Source organism: Thunnus thynnus, chromosome 16 (assembly GCF_963924715.1).
Source record: "Thunnus thynnus chromosome 16, fThuThy2.1, whole genome shotgun sequence".
Taxonomy (NCBI): Eukaryota; Metazoa; Chordata; class Actinopteri; order Scombriformes; family Scombridae; genus Thunnus; species Thunnus thynnus.
The window spans coordinates 17,770,168-17,791,783 of NC_089532.1; the positions used below are offsets into that span (position 1 = coordinate 17,770,168).

General features: G+C 40.1%; 1 protein-coding gene across 2 annotated transcripts; it reads right to left on the reverse strand.

The window, feature by feature from the left end:
• Nucleotides 1-534: 534 nt before the first annotated feature.
• Nucleotides 535-19,441, reverse strand: slc35f4 (solute carrier family 35 member F4). 2 transcript variants are annotated; one of them, XM_067614701.1, is made up of 7 exons: nt 18,764-19,441; nt 4,223-4,523; nt 3,235-3,454; nt 3,022-3,147; nt 2,730-2,922; nt 1,892-1,981; nt 535-1,324 (listed from the first exon to the last, which is right to left on the reverse strand). In XM_067614701.1, exons 1-7 carry the CDS (start codon nt 19,086-19,088, stop codon nt 1,083-1,085), a joined length of 1,497 nt encoding a protein of 498 aa, XP_067470802.1. In that variant the 5' UTR covers nt 19,089-19,441; the 3' UTR covers nt 535-1,082. The 2 variants fall into 2 exon arrangements, with proteins under 2 accessions (XP_067470802.1, XP_067470803.1); XM_067614702.1 differs by lacking the exon at nt 18,764-19,441 and adding an exon at nt 9,238-9,913.
• Between the last annotated feature and the right edge of the window lie 2,175 nt (nt 19,442-21,616).

Genomic DNA, 21,616 nt, shown 5'->3' on the forward strand with positions numbered 1-21,616 from the left:
TTTATTTAATCAATTGTGTAAAAATAGTAATATTTAAATATATAAGGTCTAAAAAATACTATAAAGCCTATAAAATATGCTGAAAAACTAGAGTTAGTCTATGTAAAAACTATAATTTGTTTTAACACTCTGCTTGAAATGTTTTCAGTTCTTAAGAAACAGAATGATAATATATGTGATGTTGTAATTTTACTTTGGCTATTTTTGTCGACTAAACAATGTATATATGACACCTATTGCATGTGTGTCTATCCTGGAAGACAGATCCCTGTACTGTTGAGGTTTCCTTTCTTTTTTTTTCTTATGGACCATCTTTGCAGAGCTACAGTGTGTAGATGACAGGAAGTCAATCTAGTTTAATAGGAAGAACCTGTAAAGCTTTACCAACATCATCAGCATTGTTTGCATCCTTGTTGATGCTGATTTGGGCAACAGAGCAATGACTGAGAAATCTAAAGATGTTCCAATATTTTGATAAATAACTTAGCTGCATTCATGTGTGCATCAGTTAAACTGGTAACATACTGTGATAAATGTGGGTTTTAAGTCTTTTATTACAAAACCAAAAGAACCTGTACATTACGCATAGTATAATTGTCATTCTTGTATATAATACTATTCAATAAGACTTGAAATTAATACTCTTATTGATACAACTCTAAATAAATATCATAAATACATATAAGGTTGAACCAAACTGGCCCTGCCAATATTTATATTCACAGAATACAGTCCACAGAGCAGGTCAGGGGAGGCCAGTCAGCTCTTGGTTTGGGTGCGTGCGAGGGACAGGACTGAGCATGGTAAGTATTTCAAGAAAGTAAATAACACTTTCCACCCTTTCAATCTGCAAAATCCATAAAAGTTCTCTATTTCCCTCCTGTAGTGAACTGATGGAGACAGTGTTGAGTCTCCATTAAAGGTCTGTGTTTAAAAGTTCAAGACAATCCTTCCTGTCTTCCTGATAGAGAGTCCATGTGGACCGGTCATCCCGCCTCACCTCCTGGATTGGCAGTAGAGGAATATGAGCAGACAGGGCTTCAAGACTGGTTAACAGAGGCTTACATAGGAGTTCAGTATTGTCACGCCAAGGGAATGGAGACAGTGCCATTGGCTCGACTGCGGCTTCGAGTGTGGACACTGGACTCTGTGAGCTCCTCCCCATGTTCCTCGGACTTCTTGTCTGCTATGTTGGCCAGAAAGCGCAGGGTGACTGAGTCCCACTCCTCTGGCAGCAGCAGGAGCAAGAAGCCCAGGCAGATGATGCAGGTGGCTGCCAGGCGCACCACACTGAAGATCACCTCATGTTTCAAAACATCTACGGCTACAGGAACAAAGGAAGAGAGGAACAAAAGAGGGAGCCAGGCAGCAGGACAGGGAATGAGAGTGGGATAGAAACAAAAACAAATTGAGATTAATTACAGAAAGTAAGATAAACCACAGGACACTGCAGCTGTAGGGGATGAGTGAAGCAAATGCGGCTTATAATCAGCACAAGCGATCCACTTTATCCTCTGTGTCTTTGAGGTCTGCAGCTCTGGGGCAGGTTGCTGTAACCCACTGACCTTCATACAGTCCATCATGGTTAAAGAAAAGAACTCGTCTGCAGGCATTTAGTGTCGCCTTGGCAACCTGATCCTCCCTCAGCGAGAGAATAGTTGCAGGGACTGTTGAGGCACATTGATGATTGGGTTTCCAGGACGAGAGAGGCAGACTTGCTGCGTAATCTGTTTGCCACAGTGGTCCTAAGTGCTGACCTCTCAATACAAAACCACAGTATGTGTGGCCATTTACTCGCATTTTCACAATCCTATTAATTTACACTGTAATCATCAAGAAATAATAATCAGTAAATGGCAGGCAATACTTGAACCACATAAAGAAACCCCACCTGCATTGCCCGGCACACTGAGCAGTGTTCCTATGGAGATGAGAATGGGGTACGTCAGCACCACACCAACATGAACCAGGATGTTGAACACTGTAAAAGGCATGAAAGAGGTTTAAAAGTACAAATGAATTAGAGCTGAAATTATTAGTTGATTAATTGACTAGGTGACAGACAAAAATTAATCAGCAACAAAAATAAATAAATCATTTTCTTCATCAAAAATGCCAAAATGTACCTGCTTCTCAAATGTTCGTTTTTTTTTTCAGGTTTTTAGGCATACTAGTGGAGCAGCTGTAGGAATGGCAACGTTGGTTGAATGGTCCCAATTGTCATGAAATTCAGTGGAAACATTCATGTTGGAATAACTTTGGTGGTGCTAATTAGCAAATGTTAGCATGCTAATACACTAAACTAAGATGTTGAACATGGTAAATGTTATACCTGCTATTCATCAGCATGTTAGCATTGTCTCTGTAAGCATGTTAGCCTGCTGACGTTAGTATTGAACTCAAAGCACCTCTGTGCCTAAGTACACAGCCTCACAGAGTCACTAGCATGGCTGTAGACTCTTGCTCTTGTTTTAATAGTCAACTAAATCAGTCTACTATATCTTTGGGTTTTAGACTGTTGGTCAGACAAAACAAGCAATTTAAACAAGTCATCTTGGGCTCTGGGAAATTGCGACAGGTGTTTCTCAGTGTTTTCTTGTGTTTTATAGACCAAAAAAATCCATTGATCAATAAAATAATTGGCAAATTGATCAATAGTTGAAATAACGAAATAGATGCAGCCGTAAAATGAATTCAAAAAATGGTGTAATCATGATCCTCGCTCTCACCCAGCCACAGTCCTGCCAGTCCACACATGTATCCCCAAGGCAGTGAGGAGAGTGAGCCCCAGTACTCCACCTTGGTGAAGTAGAGGATGAGGGGCACACATGAGATGAAAATGAGGTTGAAGAAGCCCATGGTGGAAAGGAAATGAGCCACTTCTCCAAGGTTGGCACTGCCCAGGAACATCTTGAACAGCACCTGCATGCCAAGGAGACAAAATTAAACTCCCAATTTACACAAGTGACCTAAATCCAAAGCAAATGCAATCACACGAGTCAAACTTTAATATGGTCTAACCTTATAAAGAGCCGATGTTGAGGCTGAGCCCACAGCTAATGCTACACCCACAAAGGAATCACCATGGAAACCGTCAGCATAAGCCATCATGACAATACCCGTGATGGCCATTATGGCTGCCACAATCTAAAACAAGAGATTAAGAGCCAACAGTTCCCAACAGAAGTAAGAAAAAATATAATCTGCATCATTTAGTAATGTTCTCATACAGACCCGAACACCCATGAACCGGTCCTTGAGGACAATCCAGGACAAGAGAAAGACAAAGGCCTTGTGGCAGCAGTAAAGGGCAGAGACATCAGTGGCGGTCAGCTTCTTCAAGGCCAAAAGGTACAGGTAGCTTGTCAGCGTCCACAGGATTGAGAAGGGTGCTGTCCTCTTGACAAAAAGCTTGAGCGTCATTCCATCCTCCCCAAAGAGCTTGCTACACTCCCTGTTAGAGAGAACAAACCATGGATGTCAAGTCAACCGGTTTTTTACTTGGAAAAATGTCTTGTAGCCTTGCCATCATGAGAACAATGCTCTAAAGATGGACATGTTGATTGCTTAGTTGTTTGGTTCCTCTTGGATGGTTTGAACTTTTTCTGATTGAGTGTAAAGAGAAGCATGGGCTCTCAGGGCCATTTGTAGGACTTTTACAGTAAATTTGTAACCTGATTGACAGAGTTAATATTAAGTCTTTTTCTACTTGAGCTACAGAGTTTAGAGTGGGGAGAACCTTGATCTAAGTGTGGTTCTCTTCTCTGATGTTCTGTCTGTCTTTATTTTTCCTAACATAAACACAACTACACAACCACATGAATGTCAATTTATTATTTTGTTTTTATTCCACCATGGTAAAATAAATGTGGAAAAGATTTATATGTCTTCTCACTGTTTTAGCCCTTCCTTGACATGTATTCATATTCTATTGAAAAAAGCTTGAAGGGTCCAATCCAATTGGTCAGATATTTTACTTTTCTTACAAAGCAACTTCACAGCAGTTGTAAATCTTGTTTTTGCTGACCTCCAGTGGTTAAATGTCTCACATTGCTCCTTGTACACCATGACCTCACTGTCGGGTGTGGTTAAAGGTGCAACAGACTTGAAACTTTCAACCAGAGAGGGCAATGAAACACCACTTTTCAGTTTTGTGTTTGGTTATGATACTATAGATCTTTCACCTTTTCTTGAAATCAAATATATTCAGTGGGAAAGCTACCTGAATTTCTGGATGGGCGTCTGCTTCTCCCTTGTGGTGACCACATGTCCCGAGTAGTAGATGGGGAAGAAGAGGATGTTCCAGTTGCTGCTGAACCAAGAGATAAAGAAAGGACAAGAGAACGACTGGAAGGTCAGCTTGACCACCTGAGTGGTACCCACCCAGGAGGAGGAGACACACAGCACCATCAGCAGACCACCCAGCACCTTCAGAGCTGTGTTGGTGCATGTCTGGTAGGACCGGCTCTCTCCGCTGGTCTCGCTGCCTGGTGTCTCTGCATGAGACTCTGAACCATCCTCTCCTGGTGGGAGACAAGAAGAAGAAAGAAAATGCAAAGCTAATGAGAACAGAAAGCCATAAATGTAAAACTATTTGCCTCTAAAATTTTACTTTACTTAGATTTTAACTTCAAATGTCTTTTCTTTAAACATCTGATGTCCACACTTTACATACTCTATTTTTTGTATTGCTGTGTATACACTACAATGTAGCCTATGATTTCCTGGCTAAGATCCATCAGATAAGCATTTATTGATCAATCGTCCTCAGTGTTCACTACCACAGCTGGTGTTTCTTGCTGTAAAGGCACTAATGCATAAGGTAAGGCTTTGTTAAAAATGTGTTGGGTTAGCATTGTGGCTGTGCATGTCATAAATAGCTTTGCCGCCCCATGAAGCGGCACGCACTGTACACCCGTTGTATTCAGGTGCGCACAGAAACCTGATGCCTCGAAAGCAAGAGTAAACCTAACCACATGACATTCCACAAGAAAGTCATGTCAACCTTGGTGCTCATGGCAGCCTCTGTTTTGACTGTTTGCACAATCCTGCAATAGAAATGGTTCCTTTGGGATTTAATGGAACATGAAATGAGACTTTTATGGAGTAACTGGGTAAAATTATCACCAAACTAATTGTACTGTCACCAAAATTACACACATACAGTATAACTGACATAGATAGATAGATAGATAGATAGATAGATAGATAGATAGATAGATAGATAGATAGATAGATAGATTTAGAAAATCTGGCCCAGTGCCTTAATGGACTGCGGTAGTGAACGGCCTCTGAACCTTAACTGTGCTGTATAATATGAAAAGTGCTGTGTGTGTGTGAGCATTTCCGGAGAGAGCTTAGATCCGTTCTTTACCTTTCAACAGTGTGATCAATTTACACCAGGACAGGAATAAAAGATGACATGTGCTGGGTGTTTGCTGCCTGTGCACTCTTTGCTAGCTCAGCACGTGAAGCTCTGCCATTTCCACCATGGCTACAGCCACTAGCGCTTAAGTTGTACCAGTAGTATCTCCCTCTACAGTAGCAAGGCATCTCATTATTGCATCTAATGGTGCATCTAAGGGACCTCAGCAGGAAGTCAAGCAATCAATGGGAGTATGTAACCTCACTGACATGTCTAATTTAGATGGATTGCACTTACAGTTCAAGTAAATAACCCTTTCTTCTCTTCAAAAAACCTTTTTGGTGTAGTGAGATGCCACGTTGAACCATCTCATGAACAAACACATACAGACACATCTACTGTGTGTGTATCCACCCTGTTTACTGGACACAGAGAGGAGAAATGCTACCAAACTTTTCATCAAGTTAAATGGTTTCCCTAACAGGAGGGTCACTTTAATCCTTCAAGACAATTTCATGCAGAATTGAACTCAACAGTCCAGTCAAACATACTTTATAAGCTTAATGAATGCATGAGATCATTGCTGGCACCAAGTAAGTAAGTATTAAAGTTAAGTGTTGGCCATGTCTATCATACCCGAGTAAGAATGATGAATATAAAGTCACAGATTGGAGAGTCAAACACAAGTACTTGGCCCATGTGAGTATTATATATTACATTACTAGATTGGTGATACTGATGCATCAATGCATAAGTACCATTTTACTGCTGTAGCTTGAGCAGGAAGTATTTTTAACTTCTTTATATACAATTAGGTAGATTAGTCCATTTCTTGCCAACCTCTGGCCCCCTCCAAAGGGTCACAAGATAAATCTGAAGGGTTGTCAGATGATTAATGAGGTTGTAGAAATGAAAACAGCAAACTTCTGCCACAAACATTTATATTCATATCTTTGGACTTCTCTAAAAAAAAAAAATTTTAAAAATCTACTTTTGAGGGACCTCAAACACTTATTCTGAGAAGTTTAGAGGGAAAAGTCCGGTGGGGTTAGATGATTAATGAATGATGAGATGAAAGAGATGAAAGAAGTTCTGATACATAAATATTGATGTAGATTTTTGGTGAAAAATTGGATCATTTGAACAGTTTCTGAAATGAAACCATGTGCGATGTTTAGAGGGGAAATGTCTCTTTGGGGAACTGCTAACACCTCATAGGCATTTGAAGCAGACACTGCTTTTTTGTAAAGGGTAACAATCCAAAAAGTTTGGAAACCACTGGTTTAATTATTAATATGTTGTATTTTAAGTGTGTCATATTTTTTAAAATGTAAAATCTTAATCTGAAAAGTAACCAATAACTATAACTAAAAAGTCTAAAAATAGCAAAATAGTAACTAAAAATAGTAGTTGAGAAGAAGTATAAAGTAGCATAAAATGGAAATACTCAAGTAATGTACAAGCACCACAAAACTGTACTTATTTAGAGTATTTATGTAAATATACTTTACTTTCCACCACTGTGTTAGTGTAGCACTGGCCTTGAGTCTGCCCACACTGCACAGCTTCAGTTCACACCTACAGTGTTTGAAACAAAAGCCAAAGATCCCTCAGACTATAAATGACAATAAAAACCTTTAGTGTCCTTAAAGTGTAAAAGTGGCAATGACTCCCACCGATTAAGTCAAAGTTCTGTTTCAGTTCAGTAGAGTGCATTACAGACTGTGAATATCACCTCAAACATCTCTCAGATGAAAATCTCAGATAAAATCTTTCACCTTACATTATATCCCAGCTGGGAGTAGATCTATTCTAAGTAGTGAAAGCAAAATGTTCAACACGATACCGTTTCTTTTCTACAGGATCACCGAGGGATTTGGTTTAATTACATCCTGTCACAGCCAGGATTCTTAATCAACCTAATGAGCTGGGTGGTTGCTAGCTGGAAAACTGAGATCTTATATTTCTTTCAGAGAGAAGCACCTTTTTTTTAATTCATTTTCTTTCTTCATGTCTGCTTCTCTTCATCCACAGAGCAAGATGGTTCCTGTTTCATAGCACAGACAAAACCTTTTAGTTTTGGATATCGGCACTTCTGTCTGGAGGTAAAAGCCACTACAGGCTGATCTAATGCCAAGATGCAGTAATATTATAACTCTACTATTCCCCTGCCTCAAAAAAGCAGCTCTTGTGGCCAAAATTGTATTCCCATAGCAGACATTGTTATTGCTGACAAACATTCTTGCTAAAAAAGTTGCAGACAAAAAAATAATCCCTGCTATAGACAGCATAACAGCACAGTATTGCACTAAAATACTTCAATAAAGCAGAAAAAGTACTATTTGAGGTCCATTTCAGTCATCTCAGAGTAACCAAAGATTAGTAGTCTTCAAGTATTTAGACTTCTTCATTGAGCACCAGCTGTCACAAATGATTTGGAGCATATTTATTTTCCTCTTAAATAAAGATGATCCGTTTTGGTAGGTAACATTCAGGATTACTGCTTAACTTTACAGTAGATTTTGGACTTAAAATGTCATTACATTAAAGAATAAATGCCTGAGAGTTTAAATGTAGACTTCCAACAAATACATCAAAATGTTTAGTTAGAAAATCAGCTCAAGAATCAGCTCAAGTATATGACTAAATTTGTGTCACCGCCACCAAACAACAATCCATAGTCATGATATAAAGAAGCTTTTTAAGGTTACATTTAGGCTATATAATATTATATTTAGCACTTAAGAACTGAATAGAAATGTTTATATTCATACAAGCAGTAGCTGACTCACTCACAATGGCTTAAAAAGGAATATTTCAAAGCGCTAGCATTGTGCCATTTCATTACAGAAATCACAGCGCTGCATAGCATCATTCACAACTGGCACCCATTAAAGGAGCTTATCCACTCTGTGTGACGCAGTATGCTGCTCAAACCTCACATTTCAATCCATCCTGTGTTTTATCCCCGCCACTGACGCTGCATGCCAGTGACATTGATGGATGGACCCCTGCTGAATCCAATACGAAGCTCACAGACCCGTCAGCAATGTTAGGCAGGCTTACTATAGGTCAAACAGCTTTAAGTCTTTATCTAAATTAGGTCAGAAGACGTGGCACGGTGATGATGATACTGATGAAAAGGTGATTAGCGGTATCTCACTTAAATCTCTGTTACAGACATAAAAGGTGGAGGGATTTAGATGAAGTTCAAGGTTCTTATAGATATAATATGTTGAAGAGTTGAGAGTAGAAATACCCAATCAGATGAGGGAAGGACAGGTGAACAGAATGAACAGATGTGGAAGCAGCTGACTTGGGCCTGTTTTTTCTCTGACATCAGTGCTGGGCCACACAGGGCAGCCAGAAACAACCAAGCATATGCTGCTGCTACTACACTTCCTGTCAACACATTTAGCTTCTCAACTCTGCCTGCAGGAATCTCTGAATGCAGTGCAGAATGATACAAATTAGTTTACATCATCCAGAGTTTAACTGTCACATAGTCCTGAGGAAAACTAGTCCGTTGCTGATTTTTCTGAGATCATATTTTTCTGATTTTACATGTTCAAAGTCAATGCAGCACACAGACCTAATTAGCACATACCTCCTACATATTATCTGTATTTCATATGAGTACCTGCACACTCTTTATGACACTTCAGTGCACATGATGCCTTATGGGAAATAATATGTTGTCACTTGTAAATGCTGGCAATAAAAATAAATGTGCTGAATAGTTTCAAACAACCTATCGCTGTTAGTTTAGCGTTATAAAGGCCAATACATCAGTTCATGCAAAAACATACATATAAAGTATAAAACATATAATATAAATGGCGTCTTGGCCCTCTCTGGTTCTTGTAGTTTACCTTCAGAGATGGGGCAGGTCAGGACCTGAGTGCTGTACGAGCTGAGAGGAGCCACTCGGGCTGAGTGCTTCTTCATCCTCCACTGGGTGCACAACACACTGTCCTTCCCTGGGAAGTGTGTGTATGTGTGTGTGTGTGTGTGTGTGTGTGTGTATGTGTGTGTGTGTGTCAGTATGTGTGCCTGGGCTGCTGCTGCTGCTGCTGCACGCTCAGCAGCTCCTCCTGCTAGCTCCGTGCATCCTGACTCCTCCGCTTCTTCTCCACGCTCTTGATTGCTCCCCTCCTCTTAGATCTCTGTCAACTCTTCTGTCTTCTTCCCAGCACTCCAGTTCTGACTCTCCGTTCCTCTCCAGCCCAGCGTTTTCGCTGTACTGGTGCTTACGCTTTGCTTCTCTCTCACTCTCTCACTCTCTCTCTCTCTCTCTCTCTCTTAGTCTCTCTCTGTCTGTCTGGATAGTGACACAGCTCAGTGGAGATAGCTCAGTGGAAGTGCAGTGAAGTGGAGACTTTACTGTTGCACTGTCATGCCGTGATCCAGCACTGCCACTGTCTCCAAGGGAGACTGAGCTTCAAGTGTGTGTGGCATGGCGCAATCACACCCCTCATCTCTTTCTATCCTCCCCCTCCTCTTTTCTCTCTGTCTCACTCGCTTTTCCCCTCCTCTTCTTTTGCTCCACAAATCAGCAGCTTTGTTTGGAAGGTAACCAAGCAGCCCTGGCTAATTATGCTGCATCAGCTGCTGCCCTCTCGTTTCCTCCTCCCTCTTACCTCCTACCTCTCCTCCCCTTTCTACCTGACCAGGCTTCTCACTCTATCCTTCCCCTGTCTCTCACTATATACTCTCATCCTCTGTCTTCCAATGACTCTCTCTCTTCTTGGCACATCTCCTGCTCTTCACTACTCCTTGAGAATCAGAATATTTGTAGAGCTCTCTCCTGTTGCCTTTACCACTGCAACATCAATCAGTTGAGCTGTGAAAAATACATAAATATCCCAAAGACATGACAGTCCTATGTATGTAGCGCTCTCAGTGTTTAGAGGAGAGATAAGGAGATCTCTGCCCACATGGTCCTCACATCGCTATTACACATCCACACTTCACTACTACAATATGCTTCTGACACTGTATTTCCATCTTCCACAGATGGCATATACAGTACAAGACAGTGATACAACGAATATTTAAAAAGATTAGTGTAAGGTTTACACCTCACACACTACATATTCAACTTTTAAATCAATAATCCATCCCCTGGAACCTGGTTATCTGTTACTGACAGGGACTCACTTTTCTTGGTACAAAAACCAAGAAACACAGTCTATGATTGTTTCCCCCTGGTTTCATCATGTGCTTTGCCACAGGACATATCAATATATATATATATTTTGCACCAGAGATCTCCCCCTCACAGCAGAGGTACAAAGACGCATTTACTCAATACAAGTACTGTACTTCAGTAAAATTTAAGATGTTTGTACAAAACTGGACTATTTTCACTGTATGAGGTTTTATATCATTACTCTCATTACTCGTGTAAAAGCTGCATTGTTATAGTTTAAACTAGCCAACAGTAGTAGACCTATCAGCACCTGCAACATAACAATAAAGAACTGAAATAAATTAATAACTTGATACTTAGAAATGTGACATGCTTGTAGGAAGTCCTACATTCATTCATCCATAATAACATGGAAGTTACAGAGCTTCAATCCTAATCAACCATCACTGATTACCAAAACCCTAGTGTGACATTTTGGGAACTATGCTTATTTCTTTTCTTGCCAAGAATTAGATGAGAATATAAACACCGCTCTCACTTGTATCAATCCTCTCATCTAACTCTTGACAAGAACAAATATTGTGATGATGCTACTTGAATGAAATTTCAATACTTTTTCCATCACTTTTACAGCATACCCTCCCACCAGCAGCCAGTGTAGACATGAGAAGGGTCCGTCTGGCCCGTGTGATTCACCCTTGGGACTGTGGTCAGGACTTTCCATCGAAAGGAAAGCCCTCTGGTCATTCTATCTCTAGCTGTGGTTTATCTTCCTGAAGTTTTAATGGACCTAAATATTGCTTGGGCCTTTATATCAGCGATGTATCAGTGTTCAGTGTATGCAGTCAGACATACGAGGCTTTGTAGTCTGTAATATAATCTTAATATAACTTATGCTATGCTATGCTTATTCTTACACCACTGATGTTAATACAAGCCAACTGAAAAGACAATAGTGACCTCACAAAGAGAAACCATTCAAGTAAACAAGCAGTACAGTAAGTGCAAAGTCCCTTTGTCTAAGTTAGTCAATTAAGAATATAGTTAGCTATAAATGAGCTGCGGGTCTATTTTATAGTCATATTTGCTCCAGGATCTCTCTAATTATATCAGTATCACCCTGAATTCTTCCCTTTTCATCTCTCTCTTCACTCTTATGGTCATCAGCCAAAGTTCTGGCACTGCAATAGAGAGCATTGCAGGTCAGAGTACTTCTCTGTGCATTCTTCAGGCTGAGAGAGAAGAGAAAACACAGTTATTGTTTGGCTGGTTGTTAAAATGGAAAAAATGCAGGGCCATGTTCCAATAATACCATGATGATTTATTTGTTTAGCATGCAGAATTCAATACTGGGGACACACTCTGTTGTCATTTTTTAGGACATTGCCACGGTGCAAGCACACTTATTTCCCATGGTCACTCAATGTGACTGAATGAGCGCAGCACTAATGCAAATGCATAAAATAATGTCATGAGAATGAGCCTTGTTTAAAGTGTTTGTTCATTAAGTGTGTGATGCAAGCTTGGCATGAAACTAATGTTTGGTCAGGTGTAAGTAGGGGATGAGCTGGGGGTATGGATCCCTTGAGACTAGGAGGGTTAAACTTAAAAATAGCCCTGCTGATGAGTGGAGCCAAAAGCTAGACAGGGAGGGGACAGAAAAACAATGCAGTCAGCAGAGCCCAGGATGCTAATCACTATCAGATTAAGAGAAATACCTTGAGCAAAGGCACCACAGGAGGCCTCAGTTCAATTTCAAATATTGGACCAAGCACTGAAAGTTTGCAGGAGATTGTTTCTCTCTTTTTATACTAGTTTAAGTTTACTTGCATGCATTGTTTGGTTTCTTTCACATCAGTATTCATCACTCAGTTTTCTGTTTTGCAGCCCAACACCATGACATCCAACACAAAGAACTGTACACCTCCCAGTATAACATTAAAATTCAACAGCACCAGAAACTACAGCCTCCATCAACAGCTCTCCAACAAAAGTTTAAACAAAAACTGCCCATTATAACCCCCTATAACCTAGCTAGGTGACCAATTAAACTGGCAACCAAGTGTACATCAGACAATCATGCTGTTGCATCACAGATCAAAGCACAAAATAGTAAAGTGTCCCCCCTCTTTACCTCCATAGCAACAGCTGTTCTCCCATGCACTGACGCACTAAACCCATTCAGGCTCTTTTGTCATTTAGATTTGCCAATACTCCTCAGTTATATGGTGCCTGGTTCTTTGTGTTTAGCGCCTCTCTGTCACTCATCAAATCTCGACAAGGACCAGGAGCAAAGAAGAGGGATGAGGGATGAGAGAAAGGCGTATGAATGATACCTGCGGCTAATTTTAGCTGTAAAAGGGACTAGATAGCCACTGAGTGAAGTGCTGACTGTCAGATGTGTCTCTGCTCACTTGACCTCATGTCATCAAAGGAGTTGGAACAATGGAAGATGGGGACACCTAGTGGTGAATAGGATGGACTGCATTACAGTAGCATGGACACGGACATAGGCACAGATTTCCCTTTAAAAAGAAAAAGACCCTTTAGGGGTCAATTCACTCAAATTCAAAAGAAAACATTTCTCATTTATTCCTTTGGTGTTTTGCCATGTAGGCACGATTTTCTAGCAAGACATCTGCTGCTCTTTGGCCATCACCACAAAACAATAGAAGCAAATGGAATTTTATTTGTGGTACTCAAAGTCAAAACATGTAAAAACAGCAATGAATCAGGAATATTGTTCCAGTTTCTAAGGATAAAATCACAGACGTCACTCTAGACAGTTTTCATGGGGTCTGTTTCTTCTGTAGAAAGTGGTTCTGTCCACAGTGTGGCCTGAGGATCATCCTCAGTGATTGGGACATCAATGGAAAGACCATGGCCAGATTTACCTGTTAGGGGGCCCAGGGCAAAAATTTGCTGTTGAGCCCTTATTGTACAACAGAGTATAAATGGCAGCATCATTTATATAAGTGAGGTGACAATGTGGATCTGTTGCTTTTGACATGTGAAGCATTTTTGATACATAAATTAAAAACGCTATTGGCCCATGCACTGAGTGAAGAGCTGGACTTGAGGTGTTTCCTTACAAGCTAATTTACAGCCATTATTTATCTTTGATGATATTATAATTATATAATGACTTGATGACAGAATCATGTAACTATCCTATAGGAAGCTTTACGTGTTGTTTTAAAATGTATAAAAAGTTGTTTTCCACCCATTATTCCGTTTGGCCCCTGATGAAGGCGTAAGATGAAATGAAATGCTTTGATTCAGCATTGAATAAAGTCTAGTCTGTGTGTAGTCCTCCTCCTTCAAGCTTTACTATTTACTCCTATGCTGAAGTACTACCTGGCCTTACCTGTGTCCAAAAAAAAAAAAGTTTTAAATCTAGATTTTGATACATAATAATGCAAGACCTATCTTAGTTTATACTGTGATTTAGAGGTCAAAATTCTTTAACACATTTGCAATTAATCAAAAAAACAAAAACTATTGACACAAAGTCAACCTGGGGCTTTTCAAGCCCTTTCGTTTCTTGTGTACCAGTGCAGTTGCCCACTTTGCCCAGTTGGTAATCCAGCATCAAAAAAGACAAGTTGTTATTGAGTTCTTCAAGTGCCATTTTTAATATATTTGAGCACTATAACTTAAATTCCTGTCACCCCCATTTGATTTAGGGAGGCAGGAGAAATCTGAGGGACACACATATCAAAGTCTGAGTAAGTGAAAAAAAATTATTCGTATTGATTTGGATTAAATGACCCTTCAACTTAGCCCAGATATGTAGAGGATTATAAGTACTTTTTACGGGGGAATGGCAGTTGAACAAGTTCAAAATGACCATTTTTCATGGGTACTAAATTGAAACAATTATATTTTGGATGCTCTGTCTTGTCTTGACCTGCAAGACACAATGAGTTGAGGTGTAAAAATGTTTGATTTACACATGGAGGTAGTGATTATAGATAAAGTAATAAGTAGTGACATTTACTGTCTGGCATTTTACTGGTGGCTATGGAAGGTCAGTTTATTGTTGATGTTGCATTTACAGACCACATGAGGGCACTGCTAGGCAGCTGACAAGACAGTTGCTGCTGATCAGTGTCCAGTATAATGGAAAAACCATTACAAACCTTACACATGTTGTGCTGTTATATTATGTAACATTACTTTTGGATTACAGAAGTTTCCTCACAGGAAAAATCCCTCAACCGTGAGACAAATTGCTGGGGCCAGCCAAAATATTTAGTCATCTGACACACAGTACTACAAAATGTGGCCAACAGCACAGTGGCACGAGTACAAGTCAGCAGTTCTGTAACTCCTGTGAAGAAATATTGCACCCATTAGACTACATGGAGAGTGTTTTTGCCGATTCCCAGGAGAATGTAGCACTCCAGGAGTCATTCAGGCAAAGCTCATATCCCATTAGATGCTAGGCTAGTTAAAAATAGCTCCGAGTGAGCAGGCATGGGAACCGGACAGTCCAAAATAAGTACAGCCACATACTGAATGTTCTGAGGAAGGAAGTGAAATTTCACCTGGTGTTAACACTGGCTATGAGTGGTGAATTACTAATAAGTACAAGAATGAATTAAAAGGCATGTCTATATTCTTTGTATATCTCTCCATACTTTCTCTGTGGATTGAAGTGCACACAACAAACTGCATGGTTATAAATGTTTGCCTTTATTGCCCTTCCTTCATAATTTTCCTCTGAGTGCCTGTGTCTGATGTTGTCTTGCTGTGATGCCAGCGGTGAACACCACAGGCACAACTCTGAGTGGAACTGCCACTACAAGTACCTGTCATTTCTCCTACACCATATCTATTTACCCAGCAGGGACAGTGCCAGCACAAGAGACTTGCCCTTTTCTAAATTAGCTATTCAAAGCAAGATACCCAACATCATCGTAATGGTTTTCTGGGAGATGCTGAGGAAGCATTTAGTGCACACTATTGTTGTCTGCTCCTACAGAAGCCAAGTGGTTAGAATGTGCTGTCCATTCTTCTTCTGATTTAAAGTCAATTTCATTTCAATTTCCCCTTGTGCACATTTTTGTATCTACCTAAAGTGGTGCAACAGGAAAAAGACCATTATATCATAACCATACTGTATGTATGTATTACAGCCTAAACCTTGTCACCAAATGTAGTCCACAATCCCCCTCAGAGGCATTTTCTAATTCTACACAGATGGCAAATGGCAATAACAAACTGGCAACACGATCTTACTAAATATATCATTACCCCATAGGCTTGGCAGGATGAGCCCAGTGTTCTATTTACGTGCTCCTTTGTCCTACACTTTATGGAAAATGATACTCGCCAGCTTGAGGGACATGTGACTCCCAACTCAAAGTTTACAATTGTGTGAACAAAACTGAGTAAATGAATGTGACAGTTTCAGGAATCAAGGAAGTGACTTTTCACATTCCTGTTCCCAAGAATTAGCAAAGTTCATTTAATTTGACAGGAAGTCTTGTGTGTACATAAGCAATTTAGTCAGACTCCTTCTCTCTGACAGCACCAGCAACAGCATATTTAATAGCTGTGCGAGCAGGAAAAACTGTGACATGTGCGCTGCCCTGAGCAATACCTTCTGTTGACTCTGGCATGCACAAAAATTAGTTGATGGATAGACACAGAGCGAGAGACACAGAGTTGTATAGATGGCATATTTCATCAGAAAAATGGGAAATGTCTCTCAAATCAAATAACCTCTCAGCTCACAGGTACACTGGCTTTTATAGGCTTTTACAATCCACACCTGCTCCTTATAGCTGAAATTACAGCACAGATGACATCCCATCTTTCATTTTCCTCTGCTACAATGTACAGCAGGAAATGAGATGGGAGAGAGACAGGCCTGTGGATTGGCAACAAGATGAATATGTTGATAGTCACATACAACATCTTGCCATTCAAGTGTCACTAAAAGAATGAGATATTTAAGCCAGATTTACTATGTCCATATGCCTGCTGAAATTATTTGTTCAATCCCAATTTGTGGCTATTGTTAACAGGCTTCTATATTTCACCTAATAGGCTAAAATGAAGGCACAAGATGATACTAGAACCCTTAATTTGCCTGATTATCACTTTTGGTATCAAAGACAAAGATCCTGCATTGGATACACTCTGCGAGAGATTCAATACTGATGTTGTTTCAAAGGTCCTGGAATTGTTAAAGTTTTTCAATCTGTTTTCAATTTGAAGTTTTGGGTGCTCTTCGTTAATCAGGTATTCTTTCTACAGACTAATCTGGACTAGTAGATATATTCTCAAATGAAAGTGTGTGATTGCATTCACGGTTAATCTACTGCAACTGACACCTCTGATAAACAGGAGGCAGTTAATGAGACAGGCTCATTTCCTTTTGCTCAGCTTCTATCTAAAAATCCATTGCGGTGATCTCAGCTCATCCCAAAGAGAGCATTCGAAAAAGCCTCAGTTGGAATTGTCCTTGATTGAATAATCTGCACAGTCACATTTCCTTTGAGATTTAAAACTGGATTGTTACTCAGCCGTAATAATGCGTAGTGCCAGCTTTCAGTAGTAGATTTGGGTGGGAACACCATAACTTTGAGAGTACATCGTCTTCTAGACATGTAAGTCATGAATTTGCAGTTGAGCTTTTATGTAACAGCCGGAGGGAGACATTGGGGAGCTTGCGTGACAAGTCGAATTCATTTGGGAGGAAGTGTATCACCATCTGAATCACAAGAGGCTTACAGATAGATGACCGGTTACCTTTAGGGAGAGAAAAGCTCCTTCTCATCACTCTTTAGTAAAGAGTGATGATACAATACAGCGAGCAGGCCAATTATGTAACAGAGGAATGAGACTCTGAGAGCACAACAGGCCTTGTGAAAAAGCTCTGCACATCTTGTTTTAATACCTTAAAGCTATTTGTAAAACCACCGATTGGCTGTTCGCAGAGGATTGCAATGATTGTTCTTTTCTCCTGTTATAACCCCATTGGCACTTTAAAAATCTTCACTGAACAAAGTGTATCATCAGCTCTCTCTCCTCCAATCCCAGTCATTGTCTCTGTGTCAAAATTCAGAGGATTGCTCCACCAATCAAAAGCCACATTGACAAAATAATAAAAATTATAGAGAAACTTAATGTGTTGAAGTACTGCCATAGCTCAAGTATGTCTGGAGATAACTGCCGATCGTCACATGCATCACATAAAGAGAGCTGCAGCCTGCTGTATTTGTCAATTGGATTTTTTTTAAATTAAACTTTAAACAAGGTAATGTGAGGCTGCCATGTAATTGATTATCTGCAGACTTCACCAACATGAGTAGGCTATTTGATCTGGTAAACATCAGGCTACAGTTGAGATTAGGGTTGGGCAATATATCAATATTATATCGATATTGTGATATGAAACTAGATATCGTATTCGATTTTGGATATTGTAATATCGTAATATGGCGTGAGTGTTGTCTTTTCCTGGTTTTAAAGGCTGCATTACAGTAAAGTGATGTAATTTTCTGAACTTACCAGGCTGTTCTAGCTGTTCTATTATTTGCCTTTATCCACTTGGTAATTATATCCAAATGACTGATGATCATTTATCAGAAATCTCATTTTGTAAATATTTTGCGAAAGCACCAATAGTCATCCCTACAATGTTATCGCAATATCGATATTGAGGTATTTGCTCAAAAGTATCGTGATATTTGATTTTGTCCACATCGCCCAGCCCTTGTCGAGACATTCGACTTTGAAATTGAATTTGAGAATGGCACCATCATTTGTGCAGGACACTTGCTTGAGTGTTTTGTTTTTGCATTTCTTCGCTCTCTCTCTCTCTCTCTCTCTCTCTCTCTCTCTCTCTCTCTCTATCTCTCTCATATTGTGTCTCAGAGATGGATGGACCGGCGCATCCACCCTGCCTCCAGCTGATAGTGGCAGTGATTGACATCATTCTGCTCCATAATAGCCATAATTAAAACCCAGTTAGCTGAGTTTGCAATAGCGGATTTCGCAATGGCCTAATTAAAATTAAAAACTAATTTGCAAGAGAAGAAGATTTGTGTTTCTTCCACAAACCACTGCAACCGCATTAACAATATTAATGGGTTTTTTTTTCTGCATCAGTAGGCTATAAAATTCCCTGATAGGCTACACGTGTTTTTCATCATCTATTTACATAAAACTGAATTTCTTTCATTCACTGGTGATCCTATCACTCTACTTTGTTTTTGCATCTTCTCACTTACTTCTATGACTGGAGTATCCCGGGTTGTAGCCGTAGTAGCCGGTGATCCTCAGAATCCGGTCCTCTATGTCGTGCACCCCGTTGGCTGTCACTTTGGGGCTGCCGGTGTCCATGAAGACAGCGGTCGGCGTCGCCTTGCCCGGCAGATGTGAGTTATTGAGGGGCTGCAGCGGGATGTAAGGCTGGTCTCCACTCTCCAAAACACTCTCGGTGCTTATCATTGTAGGTCCGAGCGGACAGAGATCAGAAGAGAGACGGGATGGACCCTGATCACCATGGGCTGCATCAACAATCAAGCAGCAAGAGGCGGACATCCAAATCCACATTCACATTCCTCCAGTGATGCTCCTGGACGCAGAGCAAGGGTATCAAACTCCAGGAGGCTGGCGGACATGAAACACTAGGGGGCGTGTCACTACTACCACATGCTTTGAATTCAATTAAATAAAGAAGAAAAAAAAAAACTTGGCCGTAGTCAGCAGTGGGGAGCAGAAGAGCCAACAATAATTAACAGCAGCTACGAAAACAAATTCATCAAAATCACCATCAATGCCACAAATAAAAGAGTCTCTATGGCCTTTTCTCACTATGCATGGCAGGCTATCTCTATTATTTTCATAAAGTGCCTCTGTGGTTCTCATTAATTCTTTGTAAGTGTATTTTTAATCTTTTTAATGTGCCTCTATGACTTTCCCTATAATAATGTAATGACTCAGGCAATCCTTTGACTTTAATGTTACCTCTGGCATCACCGATGTTCCTGTAATATCCGGTCTGGGACTTGAATTTGGTGTTTGAGGAGTTGCTTTTGAAAATGAGCTCTATTGATCTCTCGAGGCTATTTTTTGATTTTCAGCATCAATCAATGGCAGGCAGGCTATTCAGTCTAAAATAACCGTGTGTATCTACAGCTGTTTTTAGAATATAAAACTATAATAGAAGACAAACTCAATCTAACAGATTGCATAAATGTTAGCCTCTCATTTAAACCCACACGAAAATAGATTAAAAAGATCACAAAAAGTTTATTTTAAGGATATTATTTTCAGCATCCATTCACTGTTCCCTCTTGGTTTATTTGTGCCTTTTCTGCTGCATCATCCTGCTGGACCTCTCGGTGATGTGATGTCTCCATTTGTTGTTCACAATAAAATATGCATGTGCTTTTTTGAGAAACAAGTGTGGTACAGGTTTGTCTCACACACTGTGACAAACCTGTAAACCAAACCTGGTTCACAGTTATCGACTACGCTTGAATGTGGGCCACAAGTGTTATTTTTATTTTCAGCACTTGTTTGAAGTGTTTTCCTGTAAGTATAACAGCTCACAGATTATAAAGTTTGTGCACATTACTGTATGCCATGCTAAATAAAGTTCTTTTTTTCTTATTATTTTCAAGCACTCATTATAACATGAATTGTATTCTAAGGTAAACCCCCAGAACAATCTCTTTTCCTCAGCTGGCCACAGGTTTTCAGGCTGGCTCCTCACAACTGGATCCCCCAGCTTGCAGACACTGCGCAAAGAAAAAAAAAAAATCTGAAAACTGGGCTCCAAATCCAATAACACAAGATGCAGTATTTAAGTGTCTTTCGGTTACGCCTCTCTCCAAGTCCTCCACTCTCTGTGTGAAATTGATTCCCAGTGTGTGGAGAATTTGCGCCCCTGTTGGCATTGTTGTGCAGACACATGCTTGGGTTTATGATGCCCTTGGACGCCAGAAGTGCTTCCTCCCCCTCTCTTACTTACTAAACCAATCTCCACCTCATGTTCTTTTGTTTCAGTTTGTTTGTGCTCCAAAAGCACTTATCTCACACATTCAGTTCAGGGACAGCTTTGTGGCTGCAACAATGATATGCCAATGCCCAGAAAGTTTCTCCACGCCTTTTGAAAATTGCTAATTTATTATTGGACACATTCTTACAAGTCTTTGCAGCTGCAGTCCAAAAAAAGTTTTCTTCAATCACCTACTTTTGTCGTGGCGCTTTACAATTCTGTATAGTTTATGCAATACAAAATGTAAACAACTACATTAGAAGATTATGCGTCGGTTGTTCTCTTCAAAGTCCAAGGTGCTTGTTTAAGTTATTATTGTCTATCAGCAACTAATGTATTAAAAAAGAATTCAGTTCAAAGGAGGAAATTGCCCTCTGACAGCAACGGGCTCATTAAAAGCCTTTGCAGTCATAACCTACATTAAGAAAACCCTTTATGCATGAGCAGTGACAGTGCAAGTTCTGCCTTTTTAGAATTTTAATAGTGTGAGAACGTGCGATTGTCAAGTGATCTCTAAAGAAATCATACAATCCTCGGAGCCATATCTTAAAAGCTATCATTAAATCCTGACATCTTCTTTAATATCATCTCTAATTGTCCCTCAGCAATGAGGATGGATTGAGGCTGACTTCAATCTCAACATGATTAGCATTCAGAGCATCCCAAGACACGAATCCTGTGCATGATGAACATTGTCTTACCTTCCTCTCCTCTCACCTCTAGTATTTCAAGAGAATAAATCAAAGGAGCTGAGCTTGAAACACCGCAATGTGGCTCATTTGAACTCTAAACATTTCCCTTTACTGTACCTGTTTTAGTGTAACAAGATTTTTTGCTTCTTCAAGTCTGTGCAGTTTGTGTGTGCAAATAGTGTGGCTTCTATTTTTAGATCCTGGTCCTGATTTTTATGCTGGGAGTTGTGTTTTTTGACCACAACTCACTGTAATAGCTCATTGACTCTTTTCCTCAGCGCTTGCGGTAGGCATTCAACCATAAAACACAATCCTTTGCCTAAGTGGAATAAAAAGACTGAGGAGACAATATGTCCCATGTGACTTCATCGCAGGCCAACCCTCAC

Excerpts from the sequence above, each read along its gene's own strand:
- slc35f4 (XM_067614701.1), bottom strand. The coding sequence starts at position 19,088 with ATGTGGATTTGGATGTCCGCCTCTTGCTGCTTGATTGTTGATGCAGCC. Across the intron at positions 3,455-4,222 it reads ACGCCCATCCAGAAATTCAG|GGAGTGTAGCAAGCTCTTTG; the intron begins GTAGCTTTCCCA and ends TCTCTCTAACAG. Across the intron at positions 1,982-2,729 it reads ACTGGCAGGACTGTGGCTGG|TGTTCAACATCCTGGTTCAT; the intron begins GTGAGAGCGAGG and ends TGCCTTTTACAG.